This window comes from Triplophysa dalaica, chromosome 9 (genome assembly GCF_015846415.1).
Source record: "Triplophysa dalaica isolate WHDGS20190420 chromosome 9, ASM1584641v1, whole genome shotgun sequence".
Taxonomy (NCBI): Eukaryota; Metazoa; Chordata; class Actinopteri; order Cypriniformes; family Nemacheilidae; genus Triplophysa; species Triplophysa dalaica.
The window spans coordinates 14,711,451-14,731,837 of record NC_079550.1 but is presented as its reverse complement, the minus strand read 5'-3'; the positions used below and the strand labels follow the sequence as shown (position 1 = coordinate 14,731,837).

General features: G+C 41.9%; 1 protein-coding gene across 1 annotated transcript in view; it reads right to left on the bottom strand.

Annotated features, from left to right (window-relative positions):
• bcas3 (BCAS3 microtubule associated cell migration factor) overlaps nt 1–20,387 on the bottom strand; it is a 196,549-nt gene that overhangs the window by 3,569 nt on the left and 172,593 nt on the right. Inside the window, exon 23 of the mRNA XM_056757181.1 lies at nt 10,145–10,312. Within this exon, the coding sequence (XP_056613159.1) occupies nt 10,145–10,312 (168 nt within the window). The remainder of the gene's footprint in view (nt 1–10,144; nt 10,313–20,387) is intronic.

The following is a 20,387-nucleotide window of genomic DNA, read 5'->3' as shown; positions in this document are numbered from 1 at the left end:
ATAACGGGACATATTTCTCATAAATGAACATAAAATTAAATGTACATAAATTAAAGTAACATTTTATGTTCTACAAAGAGGGATCCCTTCTCCATTCATTGGGTATTATTGCTTCAGGTTAGTGCATTTTAATTCACAGAAATCCTACAAAGTTTGAAATAAGACATGATAAAAACTCATGTCCTATTTTGTAACATCCATAACGCATGTTTATTTCCCTTTTTAAAATAGAACATTTTACATTTTTACATTTTTCTGATGATTAGACTCTATCAACAAGGGTTTAGTAAAATAACAAATACATTCTCTGAGCATTTGTATGTCACGTCCATAATGCAGAATGTTCTGTCCATGTTGCCGGAATTGCCCACCTCTCAATTTTATGATATACATAGTTTGTACCAGCGGCAATCTTTTAAATTCTACATTAAACATGCACTACAAACAATCTCCCAGCACAACTCAATAACCATACACACATTACACAAGCAAACAGATTCTTTCTGTTCCTATCCCCTCTCCCTGGATCAGCACAGTTATGTTTGATTGTTTTGTGGCTCCTGTGGCTGGTCCCCAGCAACAAGACTCTATTGACACTATCAAGCAGGCTGGTTTCAGGCCGTAAACACCAGTCCACAGTAACACAGACATTTGAAGATCCTGCAGCGCTGTTTGCTGTGGGTAACCAGCACATGCTTACACATTAGATTCACTCAGTAAAGAACATGAATGCGTGAAAGAGAACACACGGGCATGCATGCAGCTCAAGTCCTCTGATGTACTTTACACTAGGAGGGGTTTGGTGGATAAGAGTTAACTGATCATTAAAGGGGGGTACCACAGTGTTTCATGCATTCTGACTTCTTTACCATGTTAAATGTGCTGGCTTCTCATGCATCTCATTCTCATGCACGCCCCACACATTAACCACGGAGAAGGAGCATGCACTGCATGTACGTGCATAAGTTACACAACACAAACTTATAGTGAATCAACTGTTATGCAGGGATAATGCGATGATGTATTATGTGCTCGTGCTTTAGCTCTGCCCTCCTTGCACACGTTCAGGAGGTCGCCTGTTTTCAGAAATAATCCTGCAGCTGTATCTGTCTTATTTAAATGTGATGAAACTAAAGACTCTTCAAAGATACAAAGTATGCAATACTAATATGATATTGGTAGAAACTGCGTGTTAAATCCGCTTTAAAAGAAAACTAAACACTTTGAAAAGCATATAAAGAGCCCTTAAACAAGCTTAGTCCCAGACAAATTTAAATGTTAGAGGTGTCTTAATAGAATATAACTTAGATGGACATATCTTAAAATAAACACTAAAATGGACAAAATGCTCTACAGAACGTGTTTGGTAAATATGTTAACTCCTTCTGCAAAGAAGCGAAAATGTGACAACATCTTAGTCCAGTGTCAGCCACCATAGTGCTTCAAAAGAGAGGGGTGGAGTGAGCCGTAGGTTGCAATTCGCAACCTCACCTCTAGATGCTGCTAAATTTCACTTCACACTTCACTTTTAAAATAATACAAATACTTGCATACAACTATTTTGATATAGAGTAAATGCTGTCAGCATTAAACTTTTTTATTTAAATCTATTTGTACTAGTACATTTCCCTTACATACAAACGCTCTTCTCTTCAATCAGATTTTACATATGCCTGCACATCATTCCTTTGATTCATCACTGACCGCAAGGAGAGACACGTAAACCCTCAACTAAACCCTCAAGTAAAATAATACACACATCCAGACACATACGCACTGTTGATAGTTATTTCACAGACCCTCTGAGATTATCCCTCAAATGAAAAGCTGGCATTAAGGAAGTCGTCCTCTTAAAAGATGGGCATTAGCGACACTCTAGCTGAGGGGCTTTAGAGGCATTGTGGGAGTACATGGGACACTATCGCTGTGACATGGCCTCATCATGTATCCACTTTACTAATTTTGTCTGGGATATTAATAGTGTGTGAGTGTGACCCCCTTTCAGACTGGAAGCGACAGAGGTGTTTAGACTGCGGACTGCAGCCCATGCCAAACAAACAAGACCCAATCAGACACACACGCGAACACACACAAAGCACACACAGACGCATACACACACTGAAAGTCTTGTGATGAGTACAACACAAGGGGTTTATAAAGTGTACCTATCAAGTGTTTTGCAGAGGCAAGCGTCACTTTCTTCCGAAAATTGAATCAAGTTTGCACACTATTCATGAATCATGCAGAGCATGTCTCCAGTAAGTGCTAAAAAGTAACTGAGCGATGCTCTCTCTTTAAACTGTCACATAGCAATGCAAGGAATGACTGATACAACTCAAAGTCGTGAAAAATGAATCAGACTCGGAACCACGATCACGACCGGATAGCGCCGGCCTCGCTTTGCCACCGTGTTTCTAACTAGAACACGATGACTACTGATCCTCATACCTCAGAAATGAAAGCTTATTCATGTTCATCCATGTAATGTCCAAACTCAACACGGCTCTACTGCAGCTTTAACACACAAGTGTGAATGACCCTTCACACGTTTACTTATGGGTTTAAAATATAACTTTTTGGGGCTCAGACTTACTTTTCGTTCCCTATATTTGAAATAGCGTTATGTCATTGAAACAACATGACAGTGACAAAGATTCTCTGAAGAAAATGTCAGCGGTCTTTGCAAATGCAAACCCCATCAACGTGAAGCAGGTGGGTTGCTATGCGGTTGCCAGGGTGTTCCTGTGGTTTTTAGTTTGTTCGATTAGCCCTCATTAAGTCCGAGAAACAATAACTGTGATGTTTATCCTCAGCAAGCACCAATAATGACTCTTCGGCGGTCGTAACACAATTGGTTTATTTATGTTTCTGAATAGTATATAGTGTTAGCAAACTTTCAAACGATCTAAATGCGACCGAAAGCCATTAACATAACAAACATGACTGATTCTTTATTTATCAGACGGTCTACAAGTCGACCACAGACCCTCAATAAAAAGCCCAGTCAAACAAAATCACTCTGATTCAGCGAGCATTAAGAAGGTCTATTACTGCTACCGGAGTAATTGGTTAAATAGTTGCTCAAGGCGCAGGTCTCAAATTTAAGCCGGTGGGATGGAAGGCTCCTGCCATTTACAATTACAAACCACTCAGGCTGGTGGCTTAATTTGAGTTTTGATTCAATTACTTGATTTAATTGCTGTCCATATTACTTTATGTCTCTTGGATTGATGGGCCCGGTCAATGTGACGGCCACTGAGCTCAACGTCATGCCGTGCATCTGAAGGACTGAAACCCTGAGATGTGGGGACGGTACACATCGAACACGCACGCATACTGATGGAGTGAAGTTCATTAAATCTCTACAGCCTGAATCACATAAATAAAACTGTGTATATATATATATATATATATATATATATACACGTATAGGTCATGTATGAGTTATGTCACATATATAAAATATTTGCACGCTCTCTCTCTTACACACAATAAACATAGTTTATTCACCTGTTATATTACCTGTTTGTGACTCTTTCTTCCGTGAAACACCAAAATAAATATTTTGAGAAATGTCTCTGTGGTTTTGTCTCTACAATTGAACTCAATGCGGGTCAGTGTTGTTCGGTTACTAGCATTCTTCAAAATATCTTCTTTTGTGTTCTGCACAAGAAAGAAAGCCAGGAAGAAAGAAGGATGAGTAAATGATGAAAGATTTTCATCTTTGGGTGAACTATCCCTTCAGCTTTCATCTACCAGCCATGAACACATTAGCAGCACACACATAAAATCCACTTATCCGCTTTGCATAATTGCCATTTTGCTTTGCATTAGTCAGATCATCACTAACCAATTAAACAATAGCGGTAAAAGATGTTGTTCACTTGAAGCACACAATGTGGGCGATCACCTGCAGGAGGCGGAACACCTTGAGAAGAGAGAAAATGTTTATTCACAGAGCAGAGGGCAGTGTGCACGAGTGCTTTTTAAAGTGTGAGGCCATTAGAGGCGACGGCGCCGCGAGTGTGTGTGTGAGGAAAAGACGCAGCGACAGTCACACGCTCTCTAGCATGCTTCGCTTGCTCTCATCTCTTTTCACTTTCCTGGAAAGTGCTGCAGTCAGGTCAGTGATCTCATATCGGCACGGTAACGCCTGGACCGCTAGCGCCGTCACGCCTTTCAGCTGCGCCTCCAAGAAACTCCTCCATTATGTCCTCTATAACTAATGCATGCTTTTACAGATATATGTACAGAGCATACGGGCAAGATGCAAAGTGTGAAGAGATGCGTTTGAATACGTGCACTTTAAAAGCAGATACTGGATTTAATGAAGAAGTTACAGAAGTTTGTTCCGTAGGTATGAAGATGTGTAGAATAAATACACAATTCTTTAATATATGCATATTCAGATCCTTAAAGACAGTCTGAGAGATAAAGAAAGGTGAAGTTAGAGATAAAATGTGGACTAGATTTGGGTTTTAGACTGAGGTGTTAATATCGCACTATTACTCATTCTCCTGAGAATCTAAACGCAGTCAATGACCTAGAAGTCATTTGTGGAATCACAGGTCCGAGGCACGTAGCATGTCTCACTGACACCTACCTCCAGCCTCTCAAATGCCTGACACTTTCTTCATGTTTCACCAACACCATGTCTAGACATCCTGGAACATCTTTTAAAAGTGCCTCGCACCTTGTCAGCTGTATTGCTTTCTTTCTCAGTCTGAGCCTCTTCTCTTTCTTTCAGGGATGCTATTTACTGACTGTCGTTCCCTTGAGCAAGCTGTTAAGTGCAGTGTCGAAAAATCCCACAAAAAGCCCATTTGCTTAGAGCCGGGATCCAGCGGTTCTCACAGAGCGCTGCTGCTGAACCGGCAGCGCCCTGGCAAACACACAAGTGTTATTATTTTAGCAGAGTTGTGTTGCTGTGCTCCTGTTCTCACTGTGCTGTTAAACAACATGTGAGATTTTCCAAAAAAACTTAAACAGTATAGTTCCAAAAACGTATTGTTTAGCAAATAGGCTAGAAGACCAGCAAGAGAAAGAAAGCAACGTCTTAAATCTGCAATGATATCCAGACCCAAAGTGTCACTGATAGAAAAGAGGAGAGAGAAAGAGAGACTGTTACAGGGGCTGTGAATGCAGGAATTATTCTTCATCGTCTCACCCTGTCGCTGCACATTACTCTCAAACCCTCGGCTGGACTGAAGAGAGTGAACGTGGAATGAATGGGTTACCGCTGAGGGCAGGAAATAATGATTGTGTTCCTATTTTCACACTTCACTCCCCTGCTGGTCGTTGCCCTATGCAGCCATGCTCTAATGCCACCTTGCTTTCTGAATTATTTTCTAGTCTCTTTAATGCAAAGCTGCATTTTAATCACAGCACGATATGAACCCGGCATGTGACAAAGTGAACACCTTGTATAGTTTGTTACAAATAGTGTGGATGATTGGACATGGTTCAAGATGACTCAGCCTTGGAAAATATTTTGTGTAGAGCCAGTGCCAAACAAAGGCTGTCCCAATTTATAAAGTTGAGTTTTTCTTGAAACGTTTTCTTCAAAATTGAAAATATATTATTTTTAATATAATATAATGTAATGTAAAGTAATATAATATAATACATACTTTTTATTGCTTAGAGATGAGTAAAACCCAGTGACAAACATAAAGGTGACTAATGATAATGATGATTTATGCTAAAAAATAAACAACATGAAATACGAAGATACAAGGTTTCAGAGAGATAGCAGTGATAACCTAACATCCATATATTGATCCCTATTTTCGACAGAGCCAACCATATTCTTAAGGCCTTGCATATATACAACTATTGAGGTCGGAAATTGTGAGCACTGACACAGTTTAGTGGGTGGGGGAGTATCAAGTAAAAGATGAGTTAAATGACATATGGATGTAATTTTTGCATATACGCTACAATAATCAAACCATCCACACGTATCAGACACTGTCAAGCAGCTAAACACTCCTAGCAATGCTACGTGCATGCTAACGCCAAAGCCAAAGCCTTTCAACACAACTTTATGGTATAACACGCTCCCCTTGAACTCCGCCGAGGATCGGCAGGAGATTGAGCAGACCCAGATTAGTTCTGGGTTTGTTTGCGTAATCCGTCGTCCGTGTGCCGAGTTTAGGTGGCGGATGATTGATTAGCGGCCGGATAAGTCCTTTGCACCAAGGGTGGTTGGGCTGCTGTGCTTTCAGCTGTGCCTTGTTGCTCTAGCGATGGCTATCTTTTGCCATTAAAACGAGCCGTGACATCAAGGCACGAAACGCTCTGTCTGATAATAGCTTGTGATTTGCCGAATGATTGCTTGTGGTTCGGTCCAATTCAAACACTGAATGTTACTGTCATTAACCAGGTAAGCAAACAACGAGGGTTGAGCCGAGGTATAAAATGAAGCTGGTGGGATTTCAAATTTTGTATACAGTTACATCCGATATAATGCAGAACACGGCTTACGTACGCGGCACAATGCAACATCTTTCTAGATAGGTGCAACAACTCTCACATCAGCTGTCAGTCGGCAGGAAAAGCTTGTTTTCACCATCTGATTAAATCAATAGATATCTTTTCAGACTTCATCAGACTACATATACACAGATGCAAAGAACGCAGACGTAATAATTAAGCTGAAATTGGTGGTTTCTTCGTATCCTCATGATAATATCGAATCACCATGGACCACATCCAAACAATACTCAATGGAAGCTTGAGCAAGTCCAACAAAGCCATGCGGCATACGCTGATGACCAACTCGAATAATTAACTCAACCCTAAAGCCAATTTTACAAACTATTCCAAAATTATGACAAGCTAGTCCGCATAGGCTAGAAAACCAAGTGGTGAATGACTTCTGAGGGATTGAAAAACAAACATCCTGCTTCATGACTGCTAACAGCCCATCGAGAGGAAGACAGATTTTTGGCGCCCCGGAGTGTCTAGTGAAGTATGTTTGGATGGACAGAGTAGTGTTACTGGCGGATATAAGTGCATTGTTCCTCGTTTCATGACAAAAGCTCTAATCATCACAAGTTCGGTCGGTCACGCTCAGCGGTGGCCACAGCTCGCGTGTTTGTGTGTCCGTTTATGATGGGAAAGCTACATTTGCGTGCGCGTGTTCTTTCACCAGCATCCAAGCATGACTGTTTGAGGGGCAACCATGTGTTTGCGGTCATTAGTGGCTGCATATGTGTCCACTTGAGAAACTTTGTTTGTATTGGAGAGGGTGCGTGAATGTATGTTGGACGTGGTGTGTGTTTCTGTGACAGTAAAGATGTGCCCTGAGGGTCGAACTGAATACTCTGGGATGTCCAGAGAGAGAAAGAAAGAGAGGGTACTTGAGAGTTGTCGCTCTCATCCTTTTCACAATAAAGGTATTGTGGTGTGTCCCGCTGGAACAGTGTGGCCTCTCCGTCAAGTGTATGAATCCCCATCGGCCTTAATCATTTTAAATGAACATGTACATTAAATCCAGAGAACGAGACAGGACCCTATAAACTTTCACATGTCCATATGCACTTATATGCCACTAATAGACCACACAGAACGCACAGACTATCTCTATACGTTTTCAATTTGCTCTTAAAGCACTGTGCAAATCTGTAGGATGTTTTAAAGCAAATGCTATTAGCGTAGCATTATGTTTACAAGAGATACTTGTATTGCTATCCGAGAACTCTTTGCTTATGGCATTTGAGCACAAGCTCTTGTTGCCTCCAAGCACTGTGAGTTTAACAAGGAAATAGATATAAATGTGATTTTTGGGGCGGCTGAAGTAATGAGGAATGACAGACACATAATCCCAGTGTGCAACCTCAATAAACACTGGCAGCAATGGTGTGGGCCACGGTGGCTGACAGGGTTGAGCCCTGTCCTCTTTCAGTTTCGTAAATGGAATTTATGTTGGGTTAGCTCCAACAAGAAAAATCCAATTTGTAACGTTATGCCGCTGGCCAAAATCAAATTTAAAGATGACTGCATTTTAGTTTACGTTCTGTTCCTCTACGTTTTGAGTCTTGCGTTATGGTATGCAGGAGTCACATTGTTGCGTTGATTTTTGCTTCTCACCATGTAGTTGAGAGGGAAGAAATTTCAATTTTTGGAGTGAGAGGGATGGAATGAAACATGGAGAAGTAGTTAGCAACTGATAAAGAAGAAGAAGAGCCTAAGCTGTCCCCTGACACTAAAGTCTCCTTCTGAAGAAGAGCCTGTGCGTGAGGAGATGCTAAGTGCTGAACCATCTGCTTTAGCCTTTCAAAGAGTCTCTCGACTGAACCTGCCTTATTAAATGGGGCATCCCACGACTACAAAGAAGTCTGCTTAGGTATTACATATGCAGATGCACTGGCTCACCCACAATTCCCAGACACACTCCCACAGCGACCAGATAAATCCCACATCAGCCTGAGGGTCTGATCTATGGGAAATCATAAACTGTAAACTACGGTCAGTGCTAGGTTCACATTAGGGTTTATTGAAAGGTTATTGCAGGACTTCAAATAAAACACTGTGTTGCATTTAAATCTTGCAGAACGAGGGTTACTGTATAGATATGACGCAACCTTAGTCATAATATGATGATCATCATTCAGCTAATACTCTCAGCACTCACCTTGACAAGCACCTTCAACAAAAACCCAAGAACGGTTTGATCTATTACAGCCTAAGGCTGCAGTCCTGAAGTCTGGGTGAAAACGACACAGACTGACATTACTGATGGCCTGCCCTCATCAAAGGCTCCAGAACTGTGTCCCCAGCCACCACGCCGCTTATTTAAACGATCCATTTTTCGTCTGTTCCCTGAGTTCCCCGCTTCAGACGAGGCTTAACGTTATGTTCATCCGCCAGCCCGTAGGGCCAAAAGTTGAGTGTAATGTGATCAGTAATGAATTTTGTGTTACATTAGGCTGTATAAATGGACGGACAAGCGCAGACTACAAGTGTCCGGGAGTCGGGCTTAATCTAATGATGCAAAAATAGAGACAGAACCAATTATGGAGAAGGCCAACTCGGTGCTGCTGCAGGGACTGCAAATGAATAGGTACAAATCAAATTAGTGCCTAATAGACGCGCTACGAGAGAGGGCCAGTCGATGCTAAATGCATTAGGGCCTTGTGACCTCGCTGCTCCAAGCAGCGGCGTGCAGGATCCAACCTCCATCTTCTTCAGATATCAAAGAAAGTCTTGTTCCGAGGCGGGGGGAGGGACAGAGAGCAGCAGCTTCCTAAATGAGTTAAACATTTGGATTGTCAAGAGTGGCAATTTCCCCCTCATTTCGTTCGGTCTTTCCTTCGACGTGAATGACCTAATTTGTTATCGTAAAACCTTGGATGTGCGCCTTTTTCGAGACAAGGAATCGCAGAAATACATCAGGAGCACGTCACTAAAATGAATTCTTATCTTTGCGTAATTCAAAGAAAGGGAGACGTTCAGGGAGTGTGTTCTTCTGTAACTGATTCCTATAGTCACTGGAGGTATTAGCGAAAGCAAATCGAACGAGATAGAGTTTAGCACATGAACCTCTGACAGAGATCATTTGCATTTGAACTTGGCTAATGGGTAATTTTGCCAGTTATTTAACAAAAACTTCTGTCATCATTTACTAACCCTCAAGTTGGTCCAAATCTCTCAAAATGTCTTTGTTCTGATAAATACAGAGAAAGAATGAATTTGGAAGAATGTTTGTAACTAAACAGTTCTTGGCCGTGACAACGGTAGTCAAAAGTGCCTTACAACTGTTTGCTTTCCTATGTTCTTAAAAATATCTTCTTTTGTGTTCAACAGAACAAATACATTTATAAAGCAATCTTTCCAACTAGGTAGTCAATGGTGACCAACAGCTGTTTGGTTACAAGCATTCTTCCAAATATCTTTTTATGTATTCACCAGAACAAAGACATTTATACAGATAACTCGAGGGTGTGTTAACGAAGACAGATTTTCCATTTTTGTGTGAACCGTCCTTTAAATCTATTTAAACGTGATGCAGAACAGGTGCACTCTGATCTTAGATGTACATTTTTGCGTCGTTTTTCTTGAGATAAAATCTACAACTTTAATTCATCACCAAGTTACATGATCTTCTGTCTACACTGTTAGTGAGTGTGTATGTTCTCACCTGTCCCAGAGCTTACGATGTCTCTGTTAGGCGACTCTGACATGGCGTCCGCCAGCCTCTCCTTTAGCCCCTCTTCGGTGGCTTCAACGGAGGACATGTGACGCAGACCGAAACTCTCCGGCCAGCTGCCGCACACCTCCAGCAGGGTGACACTGCGGTCAAACGTGCCTGCAGAGAGAAAAGCACACCATTTCAAGTTTACACTCACATTGCATCATAGTTCATTTTGAGTTTACTTTTATTTCCATCAAGTAGATGCGATTGTGAAAAGTTTTGTTCACCTTTGTAAAGCTCCTTGGAGGTTATAGTCAAACATATACCTCTTCAATCCCTAAATATTCTATATTACAATTTTGTATTCAACTTGGCAACCATGCATTTATATTTTGCTCCATAATGTCTAATCATTTCAGCATTGCTATGGAGAGGGGTCATGTTCTCCTCATAACGTCTCTTGTCTCACTAATGTCTTACTCGGCAAAGCCATTCAAACTTTATGTTTCTGCAGGTACATGCATTAAAAAACACTGAGGTCATAAACATCTCTGTGTTTCATCTGGCACACATAGTAGCTCGAGACCCCAGCCGACTCCCCCTCCTTCCTCTGACAGGGATAGCAAAGAGGAAATGAGTGACCCTTGAAAACACCACAGTGGGACTTCAAAGAAAAATGGAGAGCTGTTTTTTAACACCAAGAAGCACCCTTGCTCTGGCGATATTGCATAAGGAGGGGTTGTGAGGGAAAGAAAGGAAGCCGAATGCGTTCGTCTCTTCAGACGTGTAAGAGCAGGGTGTCTTTCTATTGCAGATACCTGCTGCATGAAATTCAACAGCTTTATCAGAATGGCCTGTAGGGAGACCCTTTGATCTGCAGGCCAACGGCTATCTGCCCTCGTCTGGGCTCCCCTGCAAACCCTCAGCAACACTCGAGGCCTCTGACAGCCTCTAATGCGCAGGCGAGCGAGGAGCGCGGGCGGCCGGTGGCTGCACTGATAGGGAAGCAAGGGGCCTGCTGTTATCTGCTGTAAAACACCAGCCCGGCCAGACTCAAAGACAGCAGATAACTTTATACCACTTCATAAAAAGCTGTTTGTCCTGTGTCTGCCATTGACTCCTCAAAGCACCCAGATCGCCCGAGTCAACAGGCCCGCCATCAAAGCAAGAGCTCCAGCACGGCACTAAAAGGCTCTGTATGCAGCGAAAACACTACATGATATATCAGAAGGTGAGCAAGATTAAAACTAAACAAATTACTCGTGCGATATTCAATTTCTGGTTCACAAACGAGGAACCAGGTTTCAAGGTCAGGGTCATATCATTTTAAAGTCACCAAGGGCCCATTTAAATAGGTTTGGGAGGCTGTTCCTCAGCTGGACGGCTCATGCTGAGTGCATTACTGCGAGTCGGTGCAAATAGCTGATAGAGAAAGACTCAAAGGATGTGAGGTCAGAAGTTCATCTTCTCCAATAGGGAAGATCTCTTCATCAGAGTGGCTGACAGCTGCCACAGGCTTCATTCCACATTATTCACACCCCTCAGAGCTCAACCTCACCCAATTCAATAAGATAACGCCTGCCGCCCGTCCTGGACGGGCACACAGACAGCAGAAGAAAAAACATGTCCCATACGAACCACATGGTTTCTCTCTCCGGCCTCACATGTCTTTCTCGCTTTAATTCTTCATTTGAAAATCCTGTTAGAGCTACAGAGATATGAAGACACGGTGTTCACTTTTAACATTGAAGGGAAAATAAACAGTTTCTCATCATCATAAAACCCATGTCGGTTCGTTCTCTCTTGATGTTGGCAAATGCAGAACTACTTATGTCACACCATAGAGACTTTGGTCATTTAATTCAGAGAGCATTCACCTTTACAGCCTCGGGTTATGGCGGGATCACTGAGGCATGCGTGGAACCTACATAATTCTGTTTCTGGGATACCAGGGGGACAAGAACAGTAAACACCCACAAGAAGAGTACCATCAGGCAGAGGTGGGACTAATTCAATTAGGTTTTATTAAGGGACCATAAATGAAATTGAGCTAACAAGCAATTATCCCCAGAAAAGTGTGTCAGACTTGCGTAAAGCTGGTCACTTGTGTCTGAAAAACAAACAAGCTGGTGGAAAATGGGCAGTGTGTAAATCAAATGGTGTCAGGATGGCATCTGCTTTATCTAGGCTTGCAAATAAGACCACTCTTTTCCATTTCCAAATTGTATGTTATTTAAAAGATCAAATATACAGGATGTGATATGAGAGGTGGGTTTAGATGGGGAATTGTCCAAAGCAGCTTACGGCAAAATGAATAGTACACATTTAGATTTTTTATCATTACTTGTGTGTTACCTGTGAATCGAACCCACAGCTGTAGGGTTGCTCAGCCACAGTTTTATGGTAACCAGCTAATTTGTCTTCAGAGCAAACAAGGCAATATGGTGACGGTATGTTGGAAAGTATCAGAGGCCAAGGCCTGTGGTTAGCCAAGTAAACTTTATTATCAGCTGATTATGGCTGCGCTCGAGTGAGAGTCCTCTTTGAAGAGATCAAGCCATCCAACTCTCCAGATAAGAGCGACACTGGGCACTCAGGCCGGCTTTATATCCTTGCCCTCCAGCTCTTTGGTGTGTACCCTGCTTTCATTGGCTTTCAATCAGAGCTCACTTTAAAGTGCTGCCAGTATACAGACACACACAGCATCAACCGCTCCCAAAAAGCCAGACTGACAGCGAAGCAGACGAACGCAGCCCGAGCGATACGAACCCAATAGCTGAAGCGTTCAGACGTGTGAATGTTAATGTTGATGTAAGCTCTGAGGATTAGCAGTCAGATACGCATCCATAAGGAAGCCTTTTCCCCCACCTCCGAGAGCCCTTCCTCATCACATTGTAGTTCCTTTTAAATCATTTACTCTCTCTCTTAAGGCCGTGAAAAAGTGTGAGTAATCCCATCAATGCCCTCGCCGGGCTTTTACACTCTCTTTCACACAATGGGTTCCGACTCACTCAGGCACGGCTCTCTATCTCTCCACCCTGCACTAAAAGCCACGTCTGCAAACATAGGAAAACACAACACCGTCTGACAATTAGCCTTAAACCTTTAATAGCAAAGAGAGCAGTGAAGATCTAAAGCGTCGTGTGTGGCAGCTCTTAAATTGTCAGTGTGAAAGTGTATTCAGAGATATTGTGTCTCCTGTTCATAAAAACTCCTTTTCTATTCACGCTATGGGTGTGAACATGCCCTTCTTGATGGAAAAATGAGGGTTAAATCCGCGATAATGCCACTAATAGAGATGATTAACCTGTTGTCTCCTGCAGAACACAAAAGGGTTGTGAAATGATCATAGCGCTGGATCTGAATGATGGCCGGTTCTTTCGAACCCATCTGGATTAGAAAATCCTGCTTGGGCTTCCAAACACCCCATAACAGCTTTGGCAGATTAAGAGAGGTCTATGTTTTTCTAATGTTTTCATGCTCTGCCCTTTGTAGTAGTCCTCTAATAACATTTGTCATAAAACATTCATTTCGCTGAGATGAGAAAGATACTTGGCAAAGAATGATGAACAAACAGACCCAAAACTCAATACAATTCAATTCATTTCCAAGATAAATAACTTAAAATGTAATAATAGTTATTATTATTAGCGGTATAATCATATTACTTATTATTATCAAATATTATTATTATTAAAAATTATTATTATTATTGTTGTTGTTTATTACTATCAATATTATTTTATATGATTTATTTATATAATTTATTATTAAATAATAAAACATATATTAAAAAACATATTTAATGTATTAAAAACTCAAAAAGATTTGTCTTCACTGAAAAGAAAGGGACTAGCTGAAGTGTGACCCCGAATAGTCGAAGATTCAATGCGTTGATAGGAGGAGCCTGATTTCGACTACCAATCTCACAGTCGAATCTTCGCAGAGGTGTGATGCAATGGGGAATCCCATTTTGCTCTTCTCCTTGTAACTTACACTTAACTTTACTCTGCATGAGACAAATAAAGAACACAAATAAAAACTTTAACCATAATATAACCAATATCACCGCATATAGCAAGCACGGTGCTGGCGCAGACTTTCGGAACCTGTCATTCTGTGCACTGGTTCGACTATGTATCCCTATGCACCCCTAATGTAAGAAGGTGGTATCTACACACTATTGTGTTTTTACACTTCAGGAACAACAATGCCACAACACAAAAGCATAAAGTTCCATTGCCCTCCCGACCCTCATCTGTTATAGAGGACACAGGTGGTGTTGCTCTGTGTATGTTGCTAACCTAAGAGGGGTCTCATTGCATTCATGATTAAAGCAATAGGGGCAATGTTGTGATTGGTAAGGGTATCATCAGTGCTGATGACCACAATATAAAACCCACTGGTCCACTTCTCTTTTTACTCACACAAGAAAGAGTCCAGGGCAGGGGTGGGGCTGAACTTCTCCCTTTCACCTAAATTTTCCAAGTTCAATCCTCTCTTCTAATTAGTCGGTCTCAGAAATCCGCAGAAGCCCATAACTCAACATCAAACGCGGGCATTAGCGGGTAACGTGGCTGCCGCAGTCTTTGTGGTTTTCGCTCGCTATTCGTGCAGCAGGTTTGTGATTACGATAATAAACGAGGGCAGAAATGAGCATGACCTCGCTCGGGACAACGCTGCTCTGTCTTTTTCGCCGACACACGTTTTTCACCTCAAATCGGGGGACGTGGCCATTGCACAGTCATCAATAACGGAGAGCGGCGCGGCCCCGTCGATGATTAAAAGAGAGTGATACGCTTGACACAGAGCAGACCCGCAGGGTGTGTTTGCTGACAAACTGCTCCTGCTCTTTGACAGCTCGGGTGAAGGGAACAGACTCCCATGGCCTGGTTCTGCAAGGTACACACACACACAGCCGAGTCTTGATCAGATGGGTCTTTCAGCACTTTACAGCATATTCATGTGATACATTTTTCAAGGTTTAAACGCAGATAGCATATTAGGTGTGGTCTATGTTACCCAGGGCTTTTCTTAAGTCCTTTAATAAATGAAACCGCCAAAGTCCGTGTAAACAGAACGTGGCCTCGCACAGCTAATGATGGAGAGCACACGAGTGAGAAGCCGTCCGGCATGAGCCTGAGACGCCTAATTGATATGGAAGAGTATTGTATTACGGTGAAACTTAATGAGGCAGAGGTCTTGTTTATGCTGAGAAGCTAATGTGTTTCACAGCTACTTGAGTGCATTTATTTCTCTGACAGGCCGGAACATATATCGAGTCCCTCCCGTGATCGCAGAAGCCAAACCCTACGGGGCCTCACCGAACCACAAGCAAAACAATGACACTACAGGGCCTGGCTCAACAATCAGCACTACAAACACTATCAAACTCTATTCAAAGTCAAAACAGACGCTTAGATGTAAGCTGTTCTTCTCCATTACCCCGAGCTTGGCTGATGTGTATATATATGGCATGAGTTCACAGGTAATCGCTTCTGGCGACTGGAGATATGGGCGGATACTTTCCAAGAATCAGTCACTCAGATGCGGATGTGTTTGCTCAGACATGCAAACTGGATTGTTTCGACTCAGCTGATCATGATACAACAACTACTTATAGAAAAAAATGTACACACAAACTCACACAAAGCTAGGGTGTCGTCAAGGATTGTGTGCGAGTGGTGTTTCAGATCGGCGAGACGCGTGAAATCTGGCGCTGGGGGCGAGTATCCACATTAATCACAATACAGACCATCCCTGCAGACCCCATCCATCAGACCGCTGTTGCCGGTGGAAACCCGAGCCCCCGCGCTGCCTGAGTCTGCCAGCCCGCAGTTGACGGATGGACATGGCCTTAATCCCCACATAACACAAACATACACCTATACTCTCTTTCATTTAAAACCCGCAGTCACACACGCTCGCTTCTAATAACTCTAAACAACAGAGACACACAAGGAAGGTGAAGTGCATGCACAAAATACTTTTGGAAGTTAATGTTTCTGTAACAGATGCCAGGACTACAGTAGCTGCAACATGACTTTAGGTTCATAAACCTTATTATTCTTCATAAAACAAGTGTTTATTAAGTTTGGCGAAGCTCAGTCGGGTCTTCTGCTATGTCGGCTATAAGACTATCGACACAGAACCAAAATGCAGTGAAGAGATCTAAACCTACTTTACACTTTTAGAGCTCAAAAAAATAATCAGCACCTAATAGCATCAGTCAGCCAATAAGAGTCGAGCACTTTTGCAATACTGCTGATAGCCTCGCATCATGCAAACCATTGTTTGCCTTCAAAGGGTCTCTATAGTTGACACTTCCAGTTGGGAAATGACCCAACATAAACATTTGGTTAACTGTTGCCTTAAAGCTGGCCGAATAAGAGGCGTTATTTAGATATTCTCATGAGAGCAGAAAGGGGAAGTCACGCTCGGGGCACTCGAAGGGCTCATCTGTAATGAGGAGGGACGCTCAGACGGACATGGCGACGGTGATTCCTGGGCTTGTTCGGCTAACTAAGTTAGGACCGTGCGGCCAACGATTTGTCTCATGTCCACCAATGGGGGGGAGGAGAGAAAATGAGCGAAAGTGAGAGAGATGGAGAGAGAGAGGGTGAAGACGTGCAGCGGACAGAGGTCTCAGCTGGCTGTGAGAGGGGAGGTTAGCGCTCCAGCGTTCCCCCCACACACAAACACGTCCACAGGGCCCTGGCCTTGTCAGATGGCATTATCTATCAGGCCGGTGATGTGCACCGCAGAGGCCGCGCTACGAAAGAAAGTGATCTGATTGATTGGAGCCGGTGTTACACCTGACTGGAACAAAGGCCTGATTGGCCGCCAGGTATGAGGTTCAGGGATTCTTCTCTCGCCGCACTGCAGCATCTGACGCTTGGATAAATCAGATAATGTTTGGGAAAAACAGTATGAATTGGATTTATAAAACAGATAGCTGTGTCTCTCAAATTCGATTGGACAAGCTATGCTAAAAAGCAATTGTAATATTGACAGTTTAAATTAAAAGGTTACACTTAGAATACGTCTGTGTTTGTTAACAATCAGTTAATGCATTAGTTAACATGAACTAACAATAAACAATATATCTACAGTAATTACTCATCTAAGCTCATGTTAGTTATTTTTAAAATCAAACATTTTAACTGTTAACATTAGCAGTGGCACTGAACTAACCCGAATACTTGTTTTACAAGGGTTTTTAATGCAGACAAAATATATTGCTTATTGTTTGTTCATGTAAGCTAATGCATTTTCTAATGTTAACAATGTAAAACATCAAGACATTTGGTCCTGCTATATTTAACAGAAACTGTCAGCTATAAAAAACAAAAAAAATCACAACCGAAGCACAAAAACAAGCTGTGGAGAAGATTAGAGGCCCAATTTTGTGAAACATATTGCTTATAATCACTTACAAACACTTTTTGCGCTACGCTTCGAGTTTAATTACAGGTTTAGTGGGTGTGTAGCATGCTCTCACTAGAGCCGAGCACCGGGCCTCTGCGTTCTGATGTGGCGGCACAGAGCGGAACCTCCTCGCTGTAATAACAGCCCTGATCGCCAACCTCCCGGACCGTCCCATGCTGCCAAACAATCAACCCAGCAGCTAGAAAACCATCCATCCCAAGGGTCCAGGAAAAGGTCACGTTGGCAGAAAAAAAAGAGCAGGCGGAGCAGATAGGATTTTCATTTGGACATGCTGCCCAATCTGTCACAATTCCATTTGATAATGAGAAATCACTGCCTAATGTGTCTTTAATCTCCGATTTGGGTTATTATGCAGACTGTAAGAACTGTTTCCGTCCCATGCAGAGACAGTTGATTTCCTGTTGTGAAATCTAAACCCTCTTACATGGAATTAATCTTACTGGTGAGGCGAGGGAAGGAGGAAAGGTCTCAAAGGTCATTAAGTTTAGAGAGGAGAGGGACAGTGTTTGATTCGGGTTCTAACTGTCAGTAAGGAGCATCTGATATTATGATTGTGGCCAAATCCAGTCGTCCACCTGGGACCACACTCGTTCTCTTCAGCTCTCAAAGCTGCTTATCACAGCCACAGCAAGCCCTTCGAAGTCCAGTGTCTCCAGTGAGATGGGTTTGAAGGAGTAATCTGAAAAAGCTAGTAATATTCGAAAAAACTAAAATGTAAAGATGTTTTTCTTAAATAATATGTATTTTTGTCTTGTCCTTAAAGTGATAATTCAACCCCCTCCCAAAAAAAAATCTGTCATCGTTTTTTACCTCTTGTCATTTAAAATCTGTATGACTTTCTTATTTTCGCAGAACACAACTGAAGATATTTTGTTGTTAACTGGTCCCTATTCACTTGAGCGTGCCACTGCTGTTCGGTTACCAACTTTCTCCAAAATATCTTATTTTGCGGAAGAAAGAAAGTAATACAGGTTTGAAAAGATAATAGCGTGAGTAAATGATGACAGAATTCATTTTTGGGTGAACTCACTTTGAAACGTGCCACATTTTACTTCTTTATTTTCTTTCCAGACTGGCCAAATTATTTTTGCTTTAATTTTGACTCTTGTTATATACTTAAAATAATAACGACACATTTTGCCAGTGGTGTGAGACAAAAAAAATTAAGAAAATACCCAGAGAGAAATTATCTTTTTTAAATGTTGGTTACTAAAAGAGGATTTTGTACGAGCTTTTAAACCATCACCAAACAAGTTTCACAATACACGCACGCACATGGTGGGTTTCCATGTTTTATGGGGACCTGTATATTCTTTACCCTAAACCTAACCCTTACACAAACATTTCTGCATTTTTACTTTTCATATAATATAGTTTGATTTAATTTTCCCAACAGGGTCCAACAAATGTCTCAAGTCAAAAATGTCTGGTATTACTATTTTTGCAGGGACATTTGGTACACACACAGACACACAGTGAATCTAGTTATGACGCAGCTAAAGCAGATCATTACCTATTTATATACTGCACTGACACAGACATGACTGGACATGATTGGCTTTAGACCAACAGCTGGTCAAATTCACTTGCCAATAACACACAGCTGACATTGTGTGCATTCAATTACACCTGAGCCAGTGTTAGCTATAGAATGAGACGTAAAGATGTAATCCACCATTATAAGAGTCCATTACTAAATGAAAGCAAAGTATATCAATCCACTTGGAATGCTGAGCTGCAAATAGTTAAACAATAGCGGCTCACCCCCTTCATTCAGAACTACAAAGGGTCAAGGACAACCAACCAAATCGATGCTAAGCGACTTAAAATTAGATTTTTAAACAAAAACTGAATGGCCGAACTCTGAAAGCAGCCAAGCCTGCATAGATATGCATGAACGTGAAGAAATAGTGTAAGAAGGCTAAAAAAAGAGGAAGAAAGCCCTTAGAAGGAGTAACGCGGAACGGTAATGTGTGCAATGACATCTGGGACTGTAATCAGACGGACGCTTTCAAGAACTGCCAAAGCAAACAAGGCAATAACAAATCCACTTTACAGATCATTGATCTGCTCCGGACCAGGCCAAGCCAAACACGGTCTGCCTTTCAACCAGCAGAGCCGGGTCACTTTCTTTTTCTGACCCTAAAAGTCCACCTAGCCCCCCTTTAGAATGGTGTCTTACCATCCCACCTCCAGTCTCCCATACAAACACGTGCCGTTATCATAAAAACACCCGAAAATTCTTGCAAAGTTTTTTTCTTAAGCGTTATCTATAAGTGATACGTGAAAAGTAAATCAAACAAAACACACAACTTTAGATAAATGAAATTCAGCTACGCCCTGGTTAACATCACATCATCGATCTACAGTATCACCACTTTTGGCAGCACAAAGTGCATGAACAAATAAACAAAACATTGTTTTAGAAGAACAGCATATTCACAAAAGCAAACACTTGTACATGTCAATGATAAAATGATTCCAGATGGACAAGAATATTAAATGAAAGACATGGATGATCTTTTTTTGGGGGGGGGGGCGGCTGTGTGAACACTAGCATTTGGGTAAAAAAGTGGAAAATAAAAAACGGGTTAATCTGATTTGAGAACAGACCAACCAGCGGTGCTGATGCTGATGCCAGAGCCAAAATAACTGAGGAGGGCTGGAAATTGTTTAAAAATGAAACAAGATGAGACGCACTAATAGAGAAAATCCGTCATTTTGTTTCTCATACTCTATATGCTTCAACATGTATAGCAAACAAAGCAGACACCGCAAACATCCAAGAAGGTTTGGAGTA